Here is a 27,692-nt window from a genome sequence, read left to right on the forward strand (position 1 = left end):
GTCTTTCACATGTCTTTTATTATGATGGCTCTTTCTGTTTGCCTTGGGTTGACGATTCTTGTCCAATGACAGATTACTTTTGCAATGAGTAACACTAAAATTATTACTCTTAATGTCAAGGGAATTAACCACGTCATTAAGAGGCGCAAGATAATTTCCTTACTCAAAAAAGATAGAGTGCAGATTGCATTACTGCAAGAGACTCACCTCACAGATTCCGAACACCTAAAACTCAAACGTGATTGGGTGGGACAAATTTATTATTCCTCCTTTAACTCTAAAAGTAGAGGCGTCGCAATATTGGTCCATAAAAATCTACCATTCACGCTACATACTATTGTAAGGGATACGGACGGACGATTTATTTTGATTACTGGGCTTCTATATGGGGAATTAATTCTATTGGGAAGTGTTTATGCACCAAATACTTTTGATAGATCGTTCTATTCAAATTTTCTGGCAAAAACCTCCCCTGTGTGTCCGAACCACGTAATAATTGGTGGGGATTTTAACTGTGGCTTGAATCCTGAAACTGATTATAATCCACCAAAATCTCAACCATCTTCAAAAATGGCAAAGGCTACAACGGACCTCTGTTCAGATCTTGGTCTCTTTGATGCTTGGAGAGTTTGTAATCCACATGTGAAGGACTTCACATTTTTCTCACGCCCCCATTTTTCCTTTTCCAGAATTGACTACATGTTTGTTTCTGGATCTGTCCTTGACAGAACTCGGGGCTGTTTGATCCGCACATGTGCGCTTTCGGACCACTCATCAGTTTCAATGGAGCTATCACCACCTTATTATGACCCTTCGTCTAGACATTGGCGGCTAAACCCAGCTCTCCTTAGTGACCCTAAATTTGTAAAGTATTTAGAAGATCAGTGGGAACTCTATCTTTCTACAAATGACTTACCGGGGGTTAGTGCTTCTACTCTATGGGAGGCGGGTAAGGCATTTCTCAGGGGCTCCGTTATCTCTTTTACCTCGGCAAAAAAGAGGAGCAACTTAGCCAAACAATTAGTGCTTGAACGCGATATCACTGACTTGGAGAGGGAGTTTAAGAAATCCTCGTCTATTTCTGTGCTTCGGAAGTTGGATGCAGCTAGATCGGCCCTGGACCAACTGTTAACTCAGAAAGCGGAAACTGCAATATTCTATGCGAAGCATAGATTATTTGAATCAGGCAACAAACCTGGACGCTTGCTCGCCCGACTTGCCCAAGGGAAACGGGGCTCTTATGCAATACCCTCTCTAAAAGATAAGGCAGGTGTCTTACAGTTTGAGGCTAAACTTATCAGCAAAATAATGAAAGAGTTCTATCAAGACTTATATTCCCCTGAGTGTCAAAATACTGTAGACGCCAGGAAACTGTTTCTTGACACTGTTAACCTCCCTATACTGTCAGAGGAAAGTCGATTGGATCTTTGCAGCCCTATCAGGGTGCAGGAGGTCTTGGATGCAATTAAATCCTTACAGAGCGGGAAGGCTCCGGGACCTGATGGGTTTGGGCCAGAGTTTTATAAAAAAATGGCCAAACATGTGGCGGGTCCTTTGTTGGGAATGTATACAGAATCTCTTGAGAGGGGCGTGCTTCCACCCACCCTAAACCTTGCCCATATATCCCTGATCTTAAAGAAGGATAAACCCGCGGATCTGTGTACATCCTACAGACCTATAAGTCTACTTAGTGTGGATTGTAAGATTCTGTCCAAAATTTTATCCAGACGTTTAGAGGAGGTTCTGCCGGTTCTGATAAAGCCTGACCAGACGGGATTCGTCAAGAATAGATACTCCCGCTCCAATGTCCACCGACTCATAAATGTTGCGCAGTTCTCTCAGAACACCAATTATAGGGCTCTTGCGATCTCTTTGGATGCTGAGAAAGCATTTGATCGGGTGGAGTGGGAATATCTATTTGATGTTTTGGACAGGTTTGGTTTGGGATCTGAATTTGTCAAGTGGGTCAAACTGCTGTATGGGGCCCCAGCTGCAAGGGTCTTGGTTAATGGCTCGGTCTCGGATGTCTTCCCACTGGGTAGGGGAACGCGGCAAGGATGCCCCCTCTCTCCCCTGTTGTTTGCACTTGCTTTGGAGCCACTGGCAGAGGCTATAAGAACTGATCCTGAGATCTGTGGGGTGACCTTGTCGAATACTGAATACAGGATTTCCCTTTATGCAGATGACGTGTTGCTCTTTCTCACTAAGCCAGAAACTTCTATTCCTGCACTGACACATATCATCAACCAATTTGGCCTCTTCTCAGGGTATAAGATAAATTATGATAAATCTGAAGCTTTGCCACTGGGTGACGGGGGGAGGTGGGACGCTCCTCCTAATTTCCCTTTCAGGTGGTCGACCACGGGTTTCACATATTTAGGTATCAGGGTGTCCGCAGACACAGCGGAGTTGTACAAGTTGAACTTCAAGCCGATTGTGGCCTCAATCAAGAATGACCTCAATAGGTGGTTTGACCTCCCCCTGTCTTGGACGGGTAGAATAAGTTTAATCAAGATGAATGTGCTACCCAGAATATTATACCCCATTCAAATGTTGCCTCTCAGGATCAACAGAAAAACATTCATAGAGATTGAGGGATGTCTTTCTAAATTCATATGGCGTGGGAAGAAATCTAGACTAAAGATACAGATTTTACAACTGCCCACGGATGAGGGGGGTCAGGCACTGCCTAACTTTTTATATTACTACTGGGCTTGCCATGCACAAATAATCTCAGGGTGGTTACATTCCTTCCTTCACCGGGGCGAACCATCGGTAGATGCCTGGTGCTGTGACCCTCTCTCACCTCTTAGTCTCTTATCCACTGACCTGGCGGACCTCCCTCTTGGTGTCAGAACTAACTCCGTCTTGATGCCCACTTTAAAGGTTTGGCGTGATATTACTGCCCACGTCGGAAGAAGAGGTTTCTCTAGTGCACTGCAGCCTCTAACTAGGAATAAAGCTTTCCCCCCGGGTATTGGCATTAATATATTTGATGATTGGTATTCCAAAGGTATAAGATTTATTTGTGATCTGTTCGAAAGGGGTAGTTTTATGGCCTTTAATCAAGTTCAAGTTAAGTATAATTTACCACAGAAACACTTCTTTGGATTCCTGCAAGTAAGGCATTATGTGAACTCCCTTAAATTTCCAGCCAATCAACCAGTTTTGAACCCTGTTGAAAGCTTTCTTCTCAAAGTTAACGAGGAAATGACTACAAAAAAGAAATTTATTTCTCTTTGTTATGGGAAATTGTTGTCTTTGAACTTTATAACCACTGATAAGGCCAGGGTTCGGTGGGAAACCGACCTCGAAGCTCAGGTTGGTGCGGAAGCATGGTCCAAAACTTTCAGATCTGCCATGAAATTGTTTCCCTGTAACAGACTAAAGGAAAGCCAGTACAGAATCTTACATAGACTACAGCGTACGCCGGAGTTCCTAAATAAAATTCACCCTCAGATTTCTGCTCTTTGTGTGAAGTGCAATACGGCTGTAGGGACCTATTACCACTGCATATGGCAATGTCCTTTAATTACTAGATTTTGGAAGAATATTGCTATAGAGCTTTGCTCTATTTTCCACCGAACGATCCCACTGAACCCTATGCTGTTCGTTCTGGGTCTATCTATAGAAGGGCTCTCTCTGTCTTCTGTACAGATGCTTTTGTTAAGTAAACTTTTACATTTGGCGAGGCGATGTGTACTGTTTCAATGGATTCAGAGACGGCCTCCTACTGTTACACAGTGGTACAGAGAACTGCTCAGGGTGCTGCCGATGGAGCGCCTCAGTGCCATCATAAAGGGCAATTGTAATGCATTCTGTAGCATATGGCAGCCTCTGCTTGATCACCTACCTCATGACCTTACTGTGCTATTACATAAAGGGGACTCGCAGTTTGTTTTTAAACACACTGATTAATGTCTGTGTTTCCCCCCCCTTTTTTTTTTTTTTTTTTTTTTATTTATTGTTTCCCTTGACTTCGAATGTGAAACGCTTTACATATTTTGTCCCAGGCGTGTGTACTGGTAACTCATATACCTGCATTTGCTTTGTTATCTTTTTTTTTTTTTTTTTTTTATTTATTGTTTCCCTTGACTTCGAATGTGAAACGCTTTACATATTTTGTCCCAGGCGTGTGTACTGGTAACTCATATACCTGCATTTGCTTTGTTATCTTTTTTTTTTTTTTTTTTTTTTTTTTTGTGCTTGGCTGTGCTGACTTGTTGCTGTTCGTGTTGTTCTGACAAAATCAATAAATCATCGTTTCAAAAAAAAAAGAAAATGCAGTTCGACACCCATTTTCAAAGCAAATACAAATGAGGGGTGGCTCAGGACTTTTGCACAGTACTGTACCCTACTACTGGAATGCCATGTAAAGACCTGAAGCTTTGTAAATCTAACGTCCACTTGCCATGCTGTGTTATCAGCGTTCTTGAGACTGAATAAATACAGTTAGCGTTCAGAGATACAGTGGCTTGCAAAAGTATTCGGCCCCCTTGAACTTTTCCACATGTTGTCACATTACAGCCACAAACATGAATCAATCTTATTGGAATTCCACATGAAAGGCCAATACAAAGTGGTGTACACGTGAGAAGTGGAACAAAAATCATATATGATTCCAAACATTTTTTACACATAAATAACTGAAAAATTGGGGGGGAAATTGGGGTCTGCGTAATTATTCAGCCCCCTGAGTCAATACTTTGACCTTTTGCTGCAATTACAGCTGCCAGTCTTTTAGGGTTTGTCTCTACCAGCTTTGCACATCTAGAGACTGAAATTCTTGCCCATTCTTCTTTGCAAAACAGCTCCAGCTCAGTCAGATTAGATGGACAGCGTTTGTGAACAGCAGTTTTCAGATCTTGCCACAGATTCTTGATTGGATTTCGATCTGGACTTTGACTGGGCCATTCTAACACATGGATGTTTTGTTTTAAACCATTCCATTGTTGCCCTGGCTTTATGTTCAGGGTCGTTGTCCTGCTGGAAGGTGAACCTCCGCCCCAGTCTCAAGTCTTTTGCAGACTCCAAGAGGTTTTCTTCCAAGATTGCCCTGTATTTGGCTCCATCCATCTTCCCATCAACTCTGACCAGCTTCCCTGTCCCTGCTGAAGAGAAGCACCCCCACAGCATGATGCTGCCACCACCATATTTGACAGTGGGGATGGTGTGTTCAGAGTGATGTGCAGTGTTAGTTTTTTGCCACACATAGCGTTTTGCATTTTGGCCAAAAAGTTCCATTTTGGTCTCATCTGACCAGAGCAGCTTCTTCCACATGTTTGCTGTGTCCCCCACATGGCTTGTGGCAAACTGCAAACAGGACTTCTTATGGTTTTCTGTTAACAATGGCTTTCTTCTTGCCACTCTTCCATAAAGGCCAACTTTGTGCAGTGCATGACTAACAGCTGTCCTATGAACAGATTCCCCCACCTGAGCTGTAGATCTCTGCAGCTCGTCCAGAGTCACCATGGGCCTCTTGGCTGCATTTCTGATCAGCGCCCTCCTTGTTCGGCCTGTGAGTTTAGGTGGACGGCCTTGTCTCGGTAGGTTTACAGTTGTGCCATACTCCTTCCATTTCTGAATGATCGCTTGAACAGTGCTCCGTGGGATTTTCAAGGCGTGGGAAATCTTTTTGTAGCCTAAGCCTGCTTTAAATTTCTCAACTTTATCCCTGACCTGTCTGGTGTGTTCTTTGGACTTCATGGTGTTGTTTCTCCCAATATTCTCTTAAGACAACCTCTGAGGCCATCACAGAGCAGCTGTATTTATACTGACATTAGATTACACACAGGTGCACTCTATTTAGTCATTAGCACTCATCAGGCAATGTCTATGGACAACTGACTGCACTCAGACCAAAGGGGTCTGAATAATTACGCACACCGCACTTTGCAGTAAAAAAAAAAAAAAAAAAAAAAAAGTTTGGAATCATGTATGATTTTCGTTCCACTTCTCACGTGTACACCACTTTGTGTTGGTCTTTCACGTGGAATTCCAATAAAATTGATTCATGTTTGTGGCTGTAATGTGACAAAATGTGGGAAAGTTCAAGGGGGCCGAATACTTTTGCAAGCCACTGTAAAAAGCTAGAACACAAGAGTGCACGTTCACAGTAACGACACACCAACAGTACAAGCAAACCACAAGAAGCAGTTCAGTTTTTAAAACTTTTTTATTGTTTTTAAATTTTTTTGCTCATTTTTTAAATTATTTATATTATCTACAAAGTAAAAGTTTTAACTTAAAAGTTACATAAGGGTCGGGTGAGAAGTGGGATCTGATCACCTCAGCCGTTATAATTTCATAACACTTTCTCCTGTCCTCTCGGCTGCCAACATGAGTTTATTTCACAGAAAGTTTCTCGTCATGTTTCATTTTTAGTTTGGTTAGAAACGTGTCGTGTAGTCTGGAAATAAATGCAGCACATAGCAGCAGCAATAAACAGTAGGATTAATACTGTCTAAAGGTTGGAAGATTCTTTTCATAACAAGGTGCGGACAAAAATTACGAGTTCCAGTTGAATTTTCTTCTTCACACTCGCTGATTGTTTACTCTCTTTCACTTCTTACTTGGCAAGCTGACTTAAGTTGCAATTTGGGACCCCTGAAAGTGTGTGTAGATGTAGGTATAACTATCTGTGTTTGCAGATCTGTATGTGTATGCGTGTGTGCTTGTGTGTGGGGGGCCTGAATAGGAGCAGTCTTGTCTGTTAAAACTCTAGCTCGTTAAAACATGTCACTGCATCAACCTGTTAACATTCTCTTATTGCCTGGTCAGGGAGGGAGGGAGGAGGGAGGGAAGAGAAAAGCTGATGTGAAGCATGTCTGGTGAGGATGAGGGAAGAGAGGAGAGGGTGGGCTCTCTCATCCTCTTCATCGCCTGGTTATGAAGGCTCTGGTTGAGAAGCGCGGCGCAGAACGGGTCCCTCAGCTCGCTGACGCATCTACAGCTGCTGCTGATGATGAGGTTGCACTGCAGGGATGACAGAAAGTTTCTTTGTAACACGTTAGACAGCTTTACAAAATACAAACTATTGTTTTAATTACACTCAAATAACAAACCAGTAATTCTCCTCCAATCATCTAAATCTGCACCTAAAGACGGAGTTTTCCCTGGTTTAACCTGAGGAGAATTAAATATCTGATAAAAAAAAAAAAAATAAGTGTGTTTCTTCTGAAATTACCATTACTCAAAATCTCACCCCGATCATGTGTCCCAAGCTGAATCTTTTTAAAGACCTATCTTTAAATAACTGATGGTTCTGCAAAGCCCACAGTATGACTCGACCATCTGCATGGCTCTTATTGTGTGTATCGAATAGAGGACAGATGTTTTCCTTACAAAACACAATCTGAAAGTCACCAGTTCACCTTCGACCAGTGTTTAAATGCAGTTAGCTCAGAGCTGGTTAGTTATTAGTCCCTCAGTGGATGCACCTTTACCACCTTTACATCTTTCAGCCTTTTATGACTCAGGGGTGAAATGTGTTTCTTGTACTGACTGGACACTTGTTACTTTGTCCCAAAGAATATGACAATATGTTAAAATCTTCTGACCAGTGACTGCTGACCTATGTGTCAGCAGTGTCCACGCACATATTTGCCTGCTGGGAATAATACAAAAATCACCTCTTTATGGTCATTTTTAACTGAATCAGATGAAAGGTGTAACATGTGCACAACTTTTATTTATTGCTTTATTTCCCAGGGGATAAATTCTCATCTGAATCAATTCCTACACAGGACAAATTTTACACGCCAAGTTTATGATTTGGGTCAAATACAGCAGCTGCCACTTCTTTCAAAGCTACCTTTTCTTGGCCTCTGTGTTCGCGGGAGTTGCCACACAGAAATCTTACTTCCTATTAAAATTCATTATTTTGAGCTGACTGTAACAAAAAAAAAAACAGAAAAAACAATTTGTGTCCATGAACATGACCGACTACATTGCTGTTCTCCATGGCACCGACACTTGGGTGTCCACGCCTCCCCTGCCTGCACAGGGAGTGACGACAGAACCTCATCAGACTTTCATGGCTGAGGGATAATAACTGTCCAAAGAATTAAAAAAATAAAATTATGTGTGATTGCCCCAGCTAACTGCCATTATATCTATTAATGACACTCACCCCCCATGCAAAAAGAATTGAAGTCTAAATATTTCAACCATTGCCATGAAGAGTACTCACTTATTGCCTCAGTTTGCACAAAGGTGTAAAGAGGAGCTAGTAATGTAAAAGAACATTAGAGAAGGAAAACAACACAGTCTCTTTATAGAGGAAGGAAAATAATAAAAATACCTTGTGGATGTGCCAGGTAGGAGAAATGTGTGGTTGAGGAAACAGGGATGGGGTTAAGGGCAGTCTGGGGCATAGGTGGCTGTGGACCAGCTGGAGGACCCTGGGTAGCCATGAGCATCATTGGGGGATGGGTGGGTGCCGGGTGGTGGGATGGCACAATACCAGACTGCATATGGGCCTGGGAGCGAGAGAAAGAGCACAAGTGTGAGTGAGTGCGCCAGAGTGAGAACAAAAGTGTGACAGTGAGAGATCAACAGAAGGACAAAAGCCAGACTGGGTAAAACGATGAATCAGATGAGTTTCAGTGACACAGCGTTTCACGGCTCCGCCTGTCTGTTACCGACAGGAGCAGCAGCTCTGAACAGACACCGCATGATTCTGAATGTTTTTTTTCCTGTCTTCTTCAGCAGCCTGTTTACATAAAGGTGGGGCTCAGAGACAAACGCACATACAGCATGTGACTTCAGCTAAGACAATAACACGAGGTTACAGTTTACTTTTCAAGTTTGACTTGGAAACGGCAACGTTTGTTTTCCATGTGCAATGAAAACTTCCTGTAAAATGAAACGGTGCGAGTACTTTAACACCTGTAGAACAAACAGAAAATAAAAGAGCACTTTCACTGTGGTCGACCCTTCACACATAAAAGTCTCCTTAACGTACAAGGAAGGAAGAGCCAGGATAACAGAGGACAGGACAATAGCACAATGATTACCTTGAAAGTCTTGCTTTTAAGGCTTATACATGCCCAGACAAAATCTGAAACGGATCCACCACTAGAAGAAAAAGTTTAGCTTCCACAAGGTTTATAATATCTCTACTGTACTGAGACAGGGGTATGAAATCCTGCCAATCACAATCCTAGGGCTTTGGAAAGCTGCTCCACTCGAGTAGCATCATACAATTTACAGTTAAAAATATCCATATCTCATATTTGGCCTTGGTGGAGGCCCTCAGTAGAGACAGATTGATGTATCTCAATGGCAATATTAGCTAATTGGCAGTCTATTGGTATCTGTATTTATAATGGTCAATAGATGAAGTAAAGTTGATGTGTGAAACACTCTTCAGCCAGACAGATTGCAGAGTGGCCTCTGGTGTACAATTCTGAGCAGAGCACAAACAGGTAAATAACTACACATAATGTAACAATGCTAAGGAAACCCATTTGTTTCATGTATCTAGGGGGAACCCCCCCCAAAAACTGTCAGCTATTAGTCATCCTCCCTCTGAAGCAATCTGCTTTATCTCCTTAACCAGTTTCCTTCTGATTGGCTGCCCCTCATAAACAGATTATTTGAACAACAGCTGCTCTAAGCCAGAGCTGCATGTCTGAAATGATCATATTAAGGCCATCCACTCTCACTGACTTCATACATATGAGAGTAGAAAAGACTGAAACTGATCACTTAGTAACTTAAGTCGTGCACAAACACTGAAGTCATCATTTGAAACTTTGGGCAGGTTTATTGTGAGCCTTCTCTGTGATCAACTCTATAGCCTATATATGACACGCAACAAGGGAACTCTCAATAGGTCTATTTAAAGAATTCCTTCATAGACTCAATGGGGCCAAACTGCTATGGGTATCCAAGAATATCTCTGAATTCCGTGGTTAGGTTGTCTTCTTATCAGGAAATAATGTTTCTTTTCCTCTGTACCCCACAGCGTACCGTGAGAATGACAGCGCTACATCCCAACTTGATCATACTGCCAACAAAATGTCTACCTCATTTAAAGGGATTAATAAAAGCCAAATATGACCCATTCATAAACTCAAACACCTACTGGAATGGATCCCAGACCTTTCTCACACCCACAGTTAAGTCCAGCACAGGAAACACTGCCAATCTGATTGCCTGGCTTGAGCCACTGTGGTCGCTGTTGAGCACGTTCACAGCAGGCTGTGACCTACCTGCTGCACGTGCGCCATGTGGTTGGGGTTGTAGCCATGCTGGACCTGCTGTGGGTGGATATACACAGCCTGCTGAGCAGAAGGGAAAGATGCCTGTGGGGACTGAGGGTTTGGCCCTGGGGTCATCGAAGGTGGCGTGGGTGCCAAGGCCGAATACATCTGCTGCTGTGGAGGCTGGTTAGCCAGGTGGAGGGCCTGGGCTGCTGCTGCTGCTGCTGCTACAACAAAAATCATAAACACATGTATACATTACCATAATGCTCCACTTGAAAAAAATCCAGCTCCATGGGGGGAGGGGGTAATTACTACCGCCAACCTTAGGGCACTCACCTGCTGCTGCCTGTGGGTGCTGTGGGTGCTGGACTGGGCTGGCAGCTGGATGGCTAGGAGGGCCTCCATGTTGTGGTCCACCCTGCTGTGCCTGGCCTGTAGGCGTGGCAGAGGGCTGAGGGTGCTGCGGGTGAGGGTGCAAGGTGGCACTAGGGTGGGGGTACTGCTGAGGCATTGGCCCTGGAGACACTGAAACAGCAGTCGGCGTTAGTAATAGTGAAAAGCATTAAAAATCACACCCCGTGCATTGGCCGCACACGTACCATACATGGTGTGTGTCTGCTCTGGGTACTGTGTAGTAGAGGAAGAGACGAGACTGGGCTGGCCATGCGTGGGAGGCGCCATCATCCTGGCACTGCCCTGCATCACTGGACTGAACACATGCTGTGCCTGAAAGAGGCAAAAAGGAAGCCAAAAAACTGAGGAAAGCCTCTATCAACTCCTGCCGTCACAGTTTTGGTAACTGAGTGCCAATTTAGAGAGCCAACATTTGTTCAGAGGCTGCACATGAAATATGGACATAAACATTTTTTTGTGCTTCTGATGCATCTGTTCAGAGAAAGGAAGCTTATTTCTTTCTTGGTTTATACTTTTTTGTAATCATTAGTTAGCCGACTTGCATTTCTTAACACCAGCTCAATTTGTAAGCGCTCTGATGAAACTGAAAGAGAAAAAAAAATGGCTTCTATGGTCTCACTCTGTGGTTCTGGCATATCACATGAACTGTGGTCTGATAAAATCTACAGTAATGCATTCTATGTTCATAGGTTGCATAAAACATTCTCACAAGCTGTCATTTAAAGAGCCTGTGTGTGAGATCATGTTTGTCTGTCTCATCCCAAAGCTGGCCATCTTCACTCAATTTAATTGGCACTGACGATCAAAGTGACATAAGGTTCATTATTTTTGGGGCATCAATGATTATGTGCGTACGATGTGTGTTCGATATGTCCTGAAAAATGCTTCCTTAAAGAATTATGTATTTAAGAGGCCAAATCCTTTCATGACTGTGTTAAAGAAAAATGCAACATTCATGAGGTTTAACTTATTTTCTTACATTTATTTACCTATTTTACATTTCACAACTTAACAGTCATTGTGGTATTGGCATCAAGCCTCAGATATCTTTTTGTCAATACCATCTACTATTCATTAGTAATCAACATAAAAAAATATAAATGTGTGCTTTGAGTAGGCTCTGCTCCAAAAAGTGCTTGAGCCTAGCTGTTTGTATTACTGAGGATTTTCCAGGATTTTTTAAGTCACTGCAGTAAAAGCTGCAGTTTTTCCAATGACAGCCTGTAGCAAACAGGTAGTAACTCTTCAGGTATAAGAAGCAGGAGTACACTTTGAGCTCAATAAATCAGAGGTGATAAAAAAACAAAAACAAAAAAAACTGGCATGACATTGGCACCCCATCAAACTGCTAAAGACCACCAGCATCTGTCAGCCAAATCACCGACAAGTGAACAGCTGCGGGAGATAAAAACTGCCAGTTCTAATTGATGGTACCAGAGAAACTTTAATGGTTACATACGAGTCTTAATAGACGAGCCTGTTCAATCTATCCTTCCTCAATGAGCTGCTAAAGGCTGTATAGTTGTGATACTGCTGGTGCCAGAGTAAATCATACCTGTGACTGGTAGTGAGGCATCTGCTGGACGAGCTGCTGACTGGTGAACTGCTGTGGGCTGCAGGTGAAGTACTGCGCTGAGTAAGCCGGGCTCGGTGCTACAATCGGTGGCCCTGCTGCTGTGGCTGGGTGCATCATGGTGGGTGTGCCTGGCGGATGGTGCTGGTCTGACCTCTGCTGGGGCATGTTGGGTACTAGAGATTTATGTTAAGAGATGGGCAAGATGGAGAATAAGTTCAACATCCCATATCACACATATATATACCAACTCTAGAGGCTTTGGTGAGAGAGAAGGGTCATTGGCTATGAAAGACACTAGTAAAGTCTATATGTGAGGGGGAGAAGAAAAAAAACACAAGCAACTGATCATATTATGAGCCATATTTAAACTTACTGAAAGATAATAAAGATTGGCCAGATCAGAAATTAAAAACAAAATCCTGAAGCCTCTCTCTTGTAAAAGCAAACTACAAAAATACTTGCACAACAGCATTTCTGTACTTGCGTAATAATTGCAGGTCGGTAAGCGTGTGTGGTAAAACAACATATACAGCATCAGTGGTTTTTGGTGTCCCGCGTAGTGAGAAGAATATACAACATTCTTTAAATGATTGTATAGCGATTGCTGTTGTTGCACGTTTGATTTTGTGTGGGCAAAGCAGCTCAATCCCCCACATGAATAATCAACGTAATTAATCAACCAATCCATCACACTTCATGTAAGACTGGGGAATTATTTTCAGCTTTCATTATTCTCAGCTCCTCATCATGATATTGAGTGACTGGTAATATTTCAGATTGCAGGCTCCTGCGTGGTGTGCTTCTGCAGGAAGCCCTCTCTTTGTTTTTTACCCCATTAGGAATTTATTTACTCCACCAACAAGACATTTTAATTCAACCGTTTTGTAAAAAAATGCCACAACAATGCCACATTGTAAACAATGTTTGGGCTGACTCTGAAAACAAGCTTATTATCACATACTGTCCAAATAGCTGGTTAAAAATATTTATGTATTCACATGGTTTGTAAATATTGTTCACCAAGTTGAAAAAAAGATTATGTGGGAGGGAAATGAGAGAAAGAAAGCGGTGGTTATTCTCACCTTTACCTGGTCTGTAGGGTTTAGATTGGCTCACTGTCATAGGCATCTGAACCTGGTACATGGGAGACTGGAGAGAGGTGAGGAACGAGGAAAGGTAGGGAAAAACAAAAAATAAAAAACATGTTTATACTCAATTTTCTTTGAGATTTCCAACAAGATTATAAAACAGACAGTCTGAGGATAAACATGGGTGCATCTATGCTCATTTGTCTGGGAACCTTAATAACAATCTGGCTGCAGATAAACTTTTCATCTTCTTTTTGTCTAACACAAACAGCTTACTAGAATGTAAGAGCTTGTGGGAGTCATCGCTTACCTGGGGCCACATGCACTTTCTACACCTGACTATCACGAGCCAAAAAGGTGTTTTTACAGCATTCATAATACTGTTTTTTCAGTTCCTGAACTCATTAACATTGTCCACCATGCATTTGTGTTACAAACACCCCTTCAGCAAAAACAAGTTAGCTTAAACTCATTTTAGCTTGCAGCCATTTGTTTGGAAAACAGATGGAACAAAGGGAAATGAGCACAGTTTTAAGTCCATCTGAAGAATTGCAATAAGAAGTTGGCAAACCAACATCTGATGATATTAATTCAACAAGCAAGCAAAACATCCCAGTACTTATTGGGCTTAAAAAATAAAATAAAAATAATACAAAAAAAAGTTTTTAAAAATAGAAATCTTAGAAAAATTCACAAACCTTCCATATTATGCTTTTCTAATGGAGCGAGAGAGAGAGAGGGGAGGAGGAGGGGGAGAAAAGGGAAGAAGAACCACTTTTTAGTTGTTATCGTTTGCACGTGTCTGATGTTGGATCACCAAGTTTTTCTTAAAGCAACATAAGAAATGTATTGATCACAGCTACATATATGCAACATCAAAATTATATCTATACTAAACATTTCTAAGCTTGTTATGCAAATAATCACCTAAACATTTCTCAGTTCATTCTGTAAGAAAACCATGTAACTAACACCTTCTCAAAAGAAGACAGGGAACAACATGTCATGGGGAGGGGGACCTTTTTCCCCCTAATGCTTCTTCTGCTACATGGAGGGAAAAAGTTTACAATGAAACAAATGACAACAAATGTGAGCTTTGTCCTTAAAAACATAAAATACACTGAGAAAATAATGATGGCAGGCATGAATCAAAGAAAAGGAAAGAAAATTACCACGTGAGGACAAACATAGACATGTTAGTCACTGTTGTTAGGGGTTGGTCTGAATGAACCCTGCATTTCATACCAACACAGTGTGATGCTCTGGGTGATTTGCACTGAATAAAAATGAATATCTCCATAATGTACATTTCAGTATGCAGGTGTGTATCTCACCTGAACTCCAGGGCTGACTGGCGTCAGCGGATACATCTGGGGGAAACAGACTGTCTGGCCATAAACAGTTGGAGGTTGCTGGACCACGATGGAGGGGCTGGGCTGGCCTTGAGGCCGGGGAGGCGTTGGGGTGTTGGCTGGTTTGGGCTGAGGGAAAATACAAAGAAAAACAAAAGCATATAGAGACATAAATAAATTAAATACCAGACCTAGTTTTTGGTTTCCAAATGTTTTAAGCTTGGCAGAAGTGGGTTATAACTTACCTGTGTATTAAACCTGGGTTTGAACTCATTAGCATTTGGGTTCAGGGTTGATTTTCTCACTTGACTGCAGAGAGAGAACAAATAGAGAAAAGGAATGAAAAGGAAGAATTTGTTTCTGAAGCTACTTAAACTTCATTAAATTGTGTTTCTTTAAATTAATAAATATTTATCATTAAATAATTTGTTGTTGGTTTTGGACAGTAATAAATCCCTACTGTGCATTATAGTAAACTGACTACAGACCACACAAAATGCAATAAAGTCATTTTTGGTTTTCTCGTGGAATGGGTCTCCTGTCCACTCACTCCTGCACTGCTTCTTTTTTCTCCTCCTTCTCTTCATGCTTGGGTCCGCTGAACGTTGAGGTGGCCGTCGTCTGAACTCCCTGTGACGTCACATCAAGCCCTGGCCTCTTCTGGTCAGTAGCAGAGGGAGACTGAGACATTGCAGCGGGGCTGCCAGGCTTACTGGTGCTTGTGGTGGTAGTCGGTGGAGCATGGGTACCACTAGGTGTGCCAGCAGCAATTACTACAACACCATCTTCAGTGGCCTCCCTCCCCACTGTGGAGGCTTTGTCCAGGGGAAGATCTTTAGGTTTGTCTGCAGGGTCTCTAGCAGACTTGGTCATCACTGGTTCACAGGGAGGGTCTGGGTTGGAACTAGACTGCAACTGGCAGAGGGACAGAGGAAAGATGAGTGGAAGAGGGGCACAACCTCTGCTAAAGCCTCACAAACATGAGATGAGATCAGTCATATCTTAGCAATTTGTATGTCATATAAATTCAAGATATACTTACCCTAAAATCTACACTAAATTTCTTTAAATTATCTATTTGTTTTCTGTGGTCTGATGGTATAGAAGGCGGTCCTGCAAAGTGAATGGAGAGAAATAAATGCAGATTCTGGAAATATCAATTTTTAAGACATTGTTACATTACGACTACTAAAGAAAGGAACAGATGAGAAACCCTCGTACTCATGTTTAAAATTGTATTGCTTCTCAACATTCTGAGGTTAAAAAGAACAAGTTAATGCAAATTTCTAGTGTTTACCAACCTTTACAAACTTGTCTTGTAAAACTAGGTGAACTTTCCAAAGGCTTGATGTTCTCCTTGTTTGTAGGAGATGTTTGTCTAGTCTCCTGGGCACGACATTCTTTTGCTAAACATACAAAAAAAGAACGTTTACTTACTCCCATCAAAATGATTTAATGATAGCTTTTTCTGATTGTAGCACTTATTTATTCATTATAAAAACCAACAGACGTGTTTTCATATCACTATTCATACTCAGTCCTTTGTTAAACTTCAGCTTACCATCTCCTGATGAAGAAGTGACTATGCTGGGGGCAGGGCTAGCTGCAGTAGGAGAGGAAGCTGATGTTGGAGTAGTAACAGTTTCCACAGGAGCTGTACCTGTCTGAGGTGATGGGAGGGAAGAGGAGCCAGCTGAAGCTCCACCCATACTATTCTGTCGGGGGGAGCGAGGTCTGTGAGCTGAGAAGGGGAGAAGAATTTGGTGTTCACAACACATTCAGGTTAAATAACAAACAATAACAGGTGCTTTGAAATATGCCCTCCAGTGGCATTAAACTAAAATCTCTGCAAAGGGAGAAAAATACTGGACTAGTAGGTTCACCATTGGGATGCATTTAAAAATCCTATGTTGCCTTGTTCTCAAGTTACATTGCATTCACAAGCTTTGGTGTCCACACTACCTGCCCACCCAGCAGGGTGACAATATCCCATCAGCCTTTTATGGCTGAGGGGTACAAACTATTCAGATTAATAGTCTACCTCCGCTAACCACTGAGGACCATGTCCCTCCAGAGGAAGAGCTGCTCCTGGTTTGTGGAGTCACTATGGACTCTCCAGGGGGATTATGGGAAATTAAGTCCACTCCTTGGGGTACTCCACTGGTCCGACAGGGTGGCACTCTGTGAGCACGAGGCGTCCGCTGAGATTTTGGAGACATCCTTGGTGGACCTAGAGATGTATAAAGACAGAGGCAAATGGATAGAAGCTGGTAAACACACAGTGACAGCAAAGTGAACATGTGTTTCCTAGCATCCCTCTGTTAATTGTTTTTTGTTTTTTAACTCACCAGTGCCTCACAAAAACTTTCAAAAACTCAAGTCTACATGCTGATAAATATCACACCAAACAGTAAGGTTATTTGTTGCATGCATGCATGCTAGTGGAGAAATTACAGATGATCCTGTAAAGTGATCAAACACCACATCACAACCAAGCAAAGTGAGAGATGAGAAATGGGAAAGCAAAGGCCAAAAAGTGAGATGAACAGTGGCCTACAGTAACAGCATATTAAAAAAAATAATGAGAGGCCAAACACTAGTTAACAATTTTTCTATTCAAGTAAAAATAATTGACGTCAAGAGATTAAGCCTCACTACCAGTTTTTTGGGGGCTTTTTTTGGAGGAACTCTGGAAATTGACGGATCACATTTCTGGTCAACAGTTCGTATCCCAATGGAGTGGAATACAGAGAAGACTTTTAAAAACCGCATGTGAAACTTAACTGGTATTACAACCACTTATCAAATTTGTCAATTCAAATATCTCTGAGCATCTTTCTCATGCCTCAAACATCAAGCCTTTTTTTTTTTTTTTAAATTAGAATATCATCGTGCACCTTCTTTTGAATGATCTACCAGAGAAGTTGATAAATTGGTGCCTTAAGTGTTACCACACCCAAAGCATGGCACACATTGGTGCACCCACATGCCAAGGTGAAACTGCCTGATGTACTGACAGAGAATCAGAGTTTTTCAAATCTGATCCCAACTCAGTCTGACCAAGCAATTTCTCCTATTTCTGCTGTTCCACACTAGACCTGGGCAAACTTATTTTTCAACTAAAACTGATCGCCATCAACTTTGAAATATTTCACATTTCTTTGTGACTTAAATCCCTCCACCTTCAACTCGTGTTTTTTGCCCAGGTCTACTCCACAGAGATGTGGGTACCTTCTGAAGACATGCGTTTGGCCAGAGCGGAGGCTGGCGATGTGGGCCCATGGTGGGAAAGGGAGGATGAAGAGGAGGGATAAGAGAGGTGGGATGAATGAGAGGAAGGTCTGGAAGGTCGAGAGGGGGGCCTGGAAGGTGGCCTGGTGGGCGTGGTTGCCCGATGAGGCAGGGAGGAGGGACCGGACTGGTAACGAGAAGGGGGACGGGAGGAAGGAGATGGACAGGGTGAGGGCCAATGGGATGAACCTAAAAGAGGCAAGGACAAATGATCAAGGATGACACAAGCTATAGTGCAGGGGAAACAAAGGTATAGTGGGGACAGAAAGAAGAGAGAAATTTAATTTTAAAAAAAAAAAATGACAAGGGATGGGGAAACAGGAAAAAAATTGCTTAAATAAAAATAAACTAACAAGATAACACAAGAATAACCCAAACACTTTGCCACTGCAAAAGAACTTATTTCGAGTCGTGGTTTGATCACAACAGTGACTCACTCATCCACTCCTTTACTCTCACAAAGACTGTGTTTGATTTGCAGCAAGTAACAGCAGATTTGTAGGTGACATATTAAATATACCTCCATTAACCACCCTCTGGTCGGATCCAGAACTGGGACTGTAGTCGTGGGGTCCTGGTCGAGGAGTGGGGGGTCCAGCTGAGCTCTGACCAAGACGAGGTGAATTCTGACGCCCTGGCCCCCATGACATTGCCTCCCTGTTTCTCTGACCAGGAGGAATGTACTTGTTCTCTCTACAAACATACAAACAGACTTAACTCAGCTAAACATATACACAAGGCAATAATAAAGATGAGCAATTAATTCTATACTTTATTCCATTCCAGTAAGTGGTCATTAGCTAAAATGAGCTTATTTTTTAATTTTAATTACCAGTTATAGGAAGTATTTGTTATAGGAACATTTGCTGTCTACTTGTCTAGTAGGCTTAAATATTCCTCCCAAAGAACAGGAAAAGGGGCAATAGAGTTCTACATGCAGCACAAGAAGCATTAGAAAAAACCGACAGAAAACAAACTCCACAAAGATTTTTTTTTTTTTTTTTTAAAAAGGCACTAACAGCAGTAGTAGTAGGCCCTGTTCAAAATTTTTAACACTCAGTTTAGAAGTTCTTTGTGTATTATGACTTTGTGTTCTTCATTGCCAGTGCAAAGCCAAATGAGCAAGAGAAGCATAAACTAAAGCAACAGTTTTATTTCAGTGCCCCCTGGTGACAGCACACAGCTACAACACAGATGATTGTATGCAAAGCTCAGCAGTATCCTTTTCCAGCTCCTCTTAAATTCTTATAACAATAAATTGTGAATAATGCGAGTTCTAACAACTCCACAGAATGCATCAAGAGGCAATAAAAATTGAAAATCGTTCAAATATGTTTACGAACACAATTACATTTACATAATTGCAAAGTGTACACAAAATGTATTCACAGAAACACGTATTTTTGTAAAAACTCATATCCTGGCACCACCTGCCAAGTGTGTGAGTCTCCCTTTCCCCTCGCACAACAGCAGTGAATTTCTCCTCGTCAGTCCGTTCATCATTCTCCAGAGCAACGCGGGCCTTGTACGTGGCACTAGCCTCGATCTCCTCTGCCAGCTGGGCAGCACGTGCCTCCCTCTTCAAGAACTCTTCTGAGTTGTCCCTCTCTAAAGGTACCCTGGGAAATAAATTCAGGTTAGACAAGGAGTAACATGGGACAGCATGGTTCTAAGTCTTTAATTTTATAATAAAACCAGATTAAAGAGTGAACGTTTGGTTTACTGTCAGAGATTCAAAATTAAACATATCTAGTATGACAAGTATACAAACAAATACATGGAGAACATGAAGAAGCTTACGTATATGTGGACAGGCTGCTGTCATATGTGGACAAGACTCCATATTTCTCCTCATTGTACTTGAACATGTCATTGGGATCCCACCCATTAGACTGATGTGAAAACAGTAGCAGAGACAGAATTTGACAATCAGCATGTGAACAAATTTAAATGCTCTGGATCACATGAAACAAACTCTTTGTTTCGGTTGAATATATAGCAAGTTTAGCACCAGCCTGTTTCTGGTGTCTGATACTTTTCTCACCACATCAGTATCCAGAGACTCGAGGCTATCAGAGTTGTGGGTCTCTCCTCCATCCCAGGGCTCAAGATCTTTTTCTTTATGCTCGCCATTGATCCGGCCAGTCACTGCTGCATCTGTGAAGTTGTCTGAAACATGAAGAAAAGAATGTATATATTTATGTACTGCATGATACCACACACACGCATGCACGCACGCAGGCTCCACTCTCACTGCTTAGAAAACAAAGTGCTCATCATGCTTCAAGAGCCTCTGAGAGAGTTCTTACAGCAAACGTCTATATGGAGAGTTTGACGGTTCAGAAAGACACACCGAGTTACATCCAAACACAGGTTCAACAGGATTTTTTTTTGGGGGGGGGGGGGGGTTCCTTTCCCAAAAAAAAAAAAAAAAAAAAGCAATTTTCTTGAGCTGGCATTGGTGAGTCTGGAAGTGTGGGCAAGACTTGTGAATAAAGGGAGAGTCCTGAATCACTGTCAGAGTATGTAGCATAATGTCTCTAGGTGCTACAGTATTTTCAGATGGCTCACTTTTATCAGAAATTAAATCCAGCTACGAGCAGTGTCTACAATGCTTGACTTGCACCCTATTTATTAAGAATCACCATAGCAACATCTTGAAAGGGAGCACATTAATTAAACAATTTACTTTGGGCTAATTGCGGTTTCAGGATGTTCATTATTTTTATGTAAATGTATGGAATACATTGACTCAACAAAGTCATAAACAGACAGATCTGCTCAAAGAAAACCCCCAATTATAACTGAATTGAAATTCTAATCTCATGTTAGCCCAAGTCTGCTCTCACATTTGCAGATCTGGCACCAGTGAACTATGTGCTCAAAGCATACCAGCCACCTGGAGTTGCTTATCTCACACGTCATAACTCATTTCACAATACAAAAGGCATTTAAGCGTTTCAGGCACAGAGCAAGTTCAGAAACATTAGACTGACACCATACGGGCAGTTGGGCCAATAGACCTGGTTTATATTTCCAGTGTTTGCTGGCATGCTTTGTGCACACTGTCCACCAAAGGAATTATACAAAGTAAGAAAATTTTTAAAATCAAACGTGAGAATAGTGAGAGGTAAGCAAACATGCATTTAGACTGCAGTTAATTACATGACCTCAAAGCATTTCAGTGCCAAACAAAATTAAACTTCTCCTAATAACCTTTTAAAAACAATGCTCAGAAAACAAATGATGTAAGAGAGCCCAATATGACTTTTGAATCAGTTGCTTTCAATGGAATCACATTAATGTTGCTGATAATCTACCATTTAAGTGTGACATGACTCGAGCAAGGCCAAGAAAGGTTTAAAAAACAAACAAACTGATGTTTAGGAAAAATCCTATAAAAGATAAACTAAACAAAAGCAATAAACATTACCTTCTTCTTATACAAGTCACTGCTTCATCATTGCCACTTCTTGTTGTTTATTTCCCCCCATCCTATTTTCTCTGGTTTTCACAATTTCTGTGATTTTTTATTTTATTTTAATACAAAGCACTTTGTAACCTTATTAACACAAATAAAGTTTATATTAGTATAAAAGAAATTACCCAAATGTATCCCATAGGCTGTATCAAAAGTTAAAACTGGATAATATTTAAAGACTCCAAAAATCAGCTTGAATGATTTTGAGGGAATAATTCTTCCACCGAAAGCAACATGCAGTCTGAAGACGCAGTTAAAAATATAAAGCAACACTGATCAGCAATACATATCTCATTTTTAGTTTTTGGGTGTATGAGAGCAGTGATCCTAAAACTTTGAGAATCATACTGGAATCAAAATGCAGTAACAATACATACAGCAAAAAAAAAAAAAAAAAAAAAATAGATCATCATGCCCAAATGTTCATAAACGTTACATTTCTAATTTAATATCTAATTTAACAGGTCTAACATAAGAGCACAGTACATATTTTTAAGAGCATACAAAGATGTGCAAAAGGAGAAAACAGCCATAGATTACCTGTGTCTGAGGAGACTAGACCATTGGAAAGGAGAGACACACAGATGACAGATAGTCAGAAGAATGACTGACAGATAAAATGACTGGCAATCACACCAACAGTTAAATTCATACCAGACATATTTATGATATGGTTCACCTAGATATAAGTTGTAAAGGTACTCAATTCTAACAATCTGAGCTTGGGTCAAGCCATGTCTAGTGCACTCCTCACATCCCATGATTTCAACTGATCACTTATTGAGCATTTCTTTAAAAAAAATAAAGGGGCAAGCAGACAAACATGGGTACTTTTGACATTTTATCTTTCTGTGTAAATTTCACTCACTTCACAAGTTGTTAAAGTGAAGTGGCATCATTGTAGTGCCATAGTTTCAAATCATGAAGCAAAACCCCTCACACCTTCATGCCTGTATATTTTCAGACAACAAAACTCTCCTGCAGAGTCAATTATCGTCCAAAGCAGAATCATATGGGTGTACATGAATTACATGAAGCAGGCTCCTTCAGCCTTTATTGAGTGTCCTTGTTGCACTAGAGCAACCTTTGGACCAATCGATAGATCAAATTAGACTTCAATGACTGGCCACTCTGAGCAGACACACAATACTTAACTCACAGAAAAGCCTCTGCAACATCAAGATAGAGAAGACTGAGAAGGGTAATACATTGTATGTATGCAAAGATGGGAATTCACTGACATACGTTTATATTTTCGTATGTGTAAATGGACAGTGTGACAAACTCACCCAGTTAACATTGTCCATAGGTTTTCAATATGCGCATGATAACATCTCCAGTTTCAATAACTAAAAAAAAATCTTTGCCAAAAAATAAAAATATGACCACACTACCTTTCCTGGCGAAATTTAGATCCACATCTTTAAAGTTCACAACTACGACATCAGAAGCCTTGAAAATGATGCTCTCTACAATATCTTCTTTCCTGGGCCCTGTGCTCGGTTCTGTACTCTTTCGGTGGGCTGCATCCAACACCAGGTCACACTGAGGGAGAAAAATATCATTTGAAACACAGAGGGCAAAAAAACAAAAAAAAAAAAAACTATCTGCAAAAGACACAAGAAACTATGGACACAGGAGACTGGGACAATGCACTCTTTCATGCCCATCACACTCCACAGTAGCTAGAGACACAAAACAGCTATAAACAATCTCAAGAACAACCCTAAAACTAAAACATACTGAGAAATCTCAAGAGATCTGTTTTAAGCATCACAAGAAAGATATGTGGTGTATGGTTATGAATTAAAGATCTGGAAAATTGTTGCAGGCTTCCTTTAACTATTAGTCAAATAAATCACTCATCACTCTTATCAATTAAACTACTTTGTGTAATCCTGGCATCAGCAGAAAACCTCAAATTTACTTATGATTATTACTTTTGGGAAATAATTCAGCCTAAAAGGGAAGGTAAATGCTCAAATATCAGAAAAAGCAATGCCGGTCTAAACCACCTTAGGGGTGAAACTAGTACCAAGTGTTAGCAAGACTCCATCACATTTAACCCTAATCATATTCAGCTAGTGAGAAAGTAACAGATTTCCCTCCATATTGGCACAATAAAGAATACCACATTATGCATGAGCCTTACCTCTGGGCCATAGGTCTTAAATACTCCCTCATAGATGGCTCCATTTTTCACTTTAAGCTCACACTTGGTCCCCTACAATTAAAGAGGCTTGTCGTTATATACGGTATGTGCCTTTCAGTACAAATTTTAACTTACATGTTCAAAAATATAAGTTCAGAAACCCATTTTTCTGCAAGGCAAACCATTGATTGATCAATCACTCGTTTCCTTTTATGCAACCAGCTGTCTCTACAACAGGCTTTGTTTAATGCTGTATAAACAATTTGAAGAAACAGCATGTGGTAAAACAGACTGCAGTAAATAATGTTCTTACTAACTCACTTAGAGTAAGCATGATTCACATGGCTACTTCATCCAAGGAATTTTGCAACTATGCATATTCTTATAATCATTACACACAGAAAAAAAAAAGGAACAAGGTAGGCACACAGTAAACGTACCACCACTGAAGTCAAGACATGGACCATCCTCATATTTGCATATACACCATTGAAAATGACCTAAAGAAAAGATACAATTAATTTTGATGCTCCCATTTTGAGCACAAAAAAGATGCCAAATAATGTCTCATCACTGTGGAATACCAATACACTTGTTCCATTCTTAATGCAATTAAAAAGGCGATATCTGGATTTATGCTTTCTCTGGCATTAAAATGCTTTAAAAAGAGGAAACCAAGAAAAAGAAGTGTTAAAGCATTGTGAGGGTTTTTCCTGCATAAGATAAATTCTGGTGCCCACCAATGACATGCCTCAAGAGGAAAAAAACACCATCACTATGTTCAAAAATCTGTTTGTTTTTTTTTATTTTATTTTTTTTTTTAAGTTTTTTAAAATACTCAAGCTTGAAGGTAATTTTGTTTCTCAAATGTATATGAAAAATAACAGGTTACTCACTGCTGCTGGACCTTTGCCACTGTGTCTCCCCCTGAGGGACAGAAAAAAAAAAAATCGCATTTTGATTAAATTGTTGTCAAACTCACCATCAACTGTAAAAAATAAAATAAATAAAGACTTGACTTAGCACATGCGCTGATATGTGCAACTCACTAAGAGAAATCATAAGAGGCAGTGATTAAGATGATACAGAAGTGCACTTGAAGTTAATCAATACAAGCTATATAATTTGCTTTAACCTTAACCTCATTTCTAAAATATACTTTCACAGCATACTGCAAGTATCTGCATATTACAATCACTTGTAGCAAACTACAGAGAACCAGGTTTAAGAATACATGAGGGTCTTATAATGATGCTTTACTGAGATTATGACTGAAGAGGACATGTGAAATGTTTGCAGCTGCAGACATGAAAATGAAATCACTTTGGTTTTATCAAGTATAAGATTTATTACCATCACTATCGATTTCAGCTGTGGAGACATCACCACAACCATCAACACAGCCCTCTTACTTGATCAATTGTTTAAATTGTGGACATTGACTTCATATTTAAGATCGACAGAATTGCTCTTGCAGATCACATTTCCAATGTGCAATGTAAATTCTGAAATTTCCCCAGTGTCTCCAAAACATTATGCTTATAATAATGATGTTTGTGATGCAATCTAGCCAAACACTCAGCCGCTAAGAGTTTTCCCAGGCATGTCCTAAAATGCACCTTGTTCAGCAGCTGGCACATAACCAACCATTCAACGTAAGCAATGGCCACTAACCCCTATATTATATCCGTTGCAGTAAATCAGCCCTAAGCTTTCTAAAACACACTTAGCCATGCCATTTTGAGCTGTAATGTGCAGGTTTTGTGAGCATGGTTATAAACTGGACCAATATTCATTTATAGCATCTTCACGATGAATCCTACGCAGTGAAAGGGGAGTGCTGTCCTAGTGACCGGTGAACAGCAGCCTGACCACCAAAAATCACAGCATGCATGCTGTTCATGCACTGACAGTGTGCTTTATCTTCATCTTGGGACGACGTGTAGAGAGAAAGTCATGCCTCAAGGACACTATTTCTCACGAACAGCAATGGCAACGTCAAGGTTGAAAGCCAGTCGGTCTGTAATACCCCCGTTTCCACACCCGCCCCTTTCTTCTGAGCGCCCACACGCTTTATATCCATTTCCTGGCAACCCCGTTGCAGCAATGTTGCGGTAACGTACCAAGCTACATGGCAGCCAAAAGACAACAAATGCCGTTGCGTGTCCCCCATTAGCCAACGGTTACAAAACTGAAATGCAAGCATAGGCTGGCAATTGGCTAATTAACGCTAGCTGACTTGGCTTCAAGCTTAGAGTAAACTGATACCAGCAACTTGGCAAGCAGCGTCACTAGTACTACACTCATGTGAGGAAAGATAAATGTCCACCCGAACATGTATTTATGGAAAATCAACCTCGTGGTGGCATGTTTGATTTAACGTGCCAGAGAAGATAATGTCACGTCGAAAGTTGCAACAGCACTGGACCAAGCAGACAGGCAGGCCTCGCTAGCTGAACTGCACAACTGGCTGACCAACACGTCGCAAGGCCCGCACAACGTTCACAAACACGCACTAGTTTTGGACCACTTAACGGCAATGTCATCTCTTACAACCGCTACCGTTTGGCAGTGACTATGGCCAAATATCGAAAACGTGTCAAACCAACCCTCCTTGCTGTGTTTTTGCTTCGCTATGTTAACGTTCTAATTTCACATACCTGCCCAGATTCTGTCTTCCCCCGCCGCTTCCTCCGGCACCGGAGGCGGCGGCGGCACCGGCGGTGCTACCACCGCCGGGCTTGCTGCGATTTCCACCGGCCTTCATTGACATGGTGATCCCATAAAAGACAGCGTCTTTAACAGACCAGTTTCACGCCGCAATTTCTTGACGATGAGACGGTGTGCGGTACCTCACTAACGTTGGGCAATCCGAAGACCTAGCTTAGCCAGCAGGCTAAAGTCAACGTGCCTGTTCAGGAGGATGCTTTGCTAAGCAGCTAGCCTGGCTAACAGTTGCTAGCTAAATTAGCGACCTGTACAATTCCTATTAAAACTGAAAAAAAATATATTTAAAAAAAGACAACACGCTCTAGTAACTTTTCCGAAATGAACATGTGTATTACACCTCTTGTCAATTTGTTATATAATTATTATCTCAAAATCGGGTTTGCAGCTATCTCGGATTCTTTCCGTTGCTAACAGCGAAAAGACCAAAACAGCCTGAAAGGGGGACAAAAACAGCGGAGGGATATGAGAGGCGTGACGGCTCGCAACACTTCACTCTATATTTTTATACGCTGTGTTATTTGAAAACTATTGATCTTGTAAACAGATGAACATGACCATCTTTAACGTAAAAACCCAATGCAGACATTTGTGTTAAAGGAGACACAGTTACATCATGGCACTATTTTCAGGAAGTCCATGAATTTTCAATTACTATGTAGTGTCATCCACGTGAGCCGGCGAACTCACTACTAACATACACACAAACACACACACACGGCGCGTGTGGGCATAGTGATGGCTAGTATCCACTGAAGCATGAAGGTTTCCAATTAGCAGGATTGGAGGGTCACTTTGAGATAGTCCCATTTTTCGTTAATAACTGGTGTGACAAGACAGCTGTACAAAGAGGATTCCAGTCTAGTAAACTAAACTAAAACAAAGTAAGGATAAAAAAAAGTTTCATCAAATAAAAAACAAAGTAAAATAAAATAAATAAATGGACCTAGAAAACTAACTAGTAGGGCTAAGGGGTGTGTCACAACTCTGTTGCTTGTGAAGCTCGCACACAAGAATTTCACTCGCATGTGCTGTGACAATAAAAGTGATTTGATTTGATTTGAGAAGAGGGGCATTGGGTGGCACCAATCCCCCTAAGATCTTATGTAACAAGTCTAAATACTTTTTCCCACTTTGCAAAACATTTATACAGTGCGTGATTGTGCTTAAATTCTTGTGCAGCATCACTTTATACAAAACAAATCTGCAATAGGAACCAGGGCTGCACATGAGCCTGAAAATTGTCTTTTCTTGCCCATTTCTATACCTTTAAAATTTTATTTTATTTCATTTTCCCACAATGTCAAATATGGTAGAGACAATGTTGTTGCATGGCCAGGTATGGGCTGCCAGTGGAACTGAGTCAGACAAATAGTGCAAGACTGACTGGAATGTAAATG

General features: G+C 41.1%; 1 protein-coding gene across 10 annotated transcripts; it reads right to left on the minus strand.

Moving 5' to 3' along the window:
• Positions 1–6,156: 6,156 nt before the first annotated feature.
• Positions 6,157–26,781, minus strand: atxn2 (ataxin 2). Of its 10 annotated transcripts, none has more exons than XM_082553583.1 (26): positions 26,226–26,781; positions 24,462–24,492; positions 24,006–24,065; positions 23,566–23,637; positions 22,808–22,958; positions 21,954–21,968; positions 19,977–20,101; positions 19,733–19,824; positions 19,363–19,551; positions 18,453–18,625; positions 17,873–18,121; positions 16,683–16,871; positions 16,203–16,382; positions 15,943–16,047; positions 15,684–15,754; positions 15,192–15,556; positions 14,887–14,950; positions 14,624–14,770; positions 13,988–14,005; positions 13,290–13,350; positions 12,181–12,374; positions 10,811–10,937; positions 10,548–10,736; positions 10,218–10,435; positions 8,303–8,480; positions 6,157–6,975 (listed from the first exon to the last, which is right to left on the minus strand). In XM_082553583.1, the coding sequence occupies exons 1-26, from the start codon at positions 26,336–26,338 to the stop codon at positions 6,947–6,949; spliced, it is 3,405 nt and encodes a 1,134-aa protein (XP_082409709.1). In that variant the 5' UTR covers positions 26,339–26,781; the 3' UTR covers positions 6,157–6,946. The 10 variants fall into 10 exon arrangements, with proteins under 10 accessions (XP_082409709.1, XP_082409708.1, XP_082409706.1 ...); XM_082553582.1 differs by having other exon boundaries at positions 10,218–10,432; positions 13,284–13,350; XM_082553580.1 differs by having other exon boundaries at positions 13,284–13,350; positions 26,226–26,780.
• Positions 26,782–27,692: the final 911 nt, after the last annotated feature.

Source organism: Aulonocara stuartgranti (genome assembly GCF_965226115.1).
Source record: "Aulonocara stuartgranti genome assembly, chromosome: 12".
Classification (NCBI taxonomy): Eukaryota; Metazoa; Chordata; class Actinopteri; order Cichliformes; family Cichlidae; genus Aulonocara; species Aulonocara stuartgranti.

What these genes read in the sequence shown, in the direction of transcription:
- atxn2 (XM_082553580.1), bottom strand. Translation starts at nt 26,338, where the DNA reads ATGTCAATGAAGGCCGGTGGAAATCGCAGCAAGCCCGGCGGTGGTAGC. An exon ending in TACAAGACAAGTTTGTAAAG is followed by an intron (nt 15,755 to 15,942) that starts GTTGGTAAACAC and finishes TTCACTTTGCAG; the next exon opens with GACCGCCTTCTATACCATCA. An exon ending in GCAGACACACACCATGTATG is followed by an intron (nt 10,737 to 10,810) that starts GTACGTGTGCGG and finishes CTGCTGTTTCAG; the next exon opens with TGTCTCCAGGGCCAATGCCT.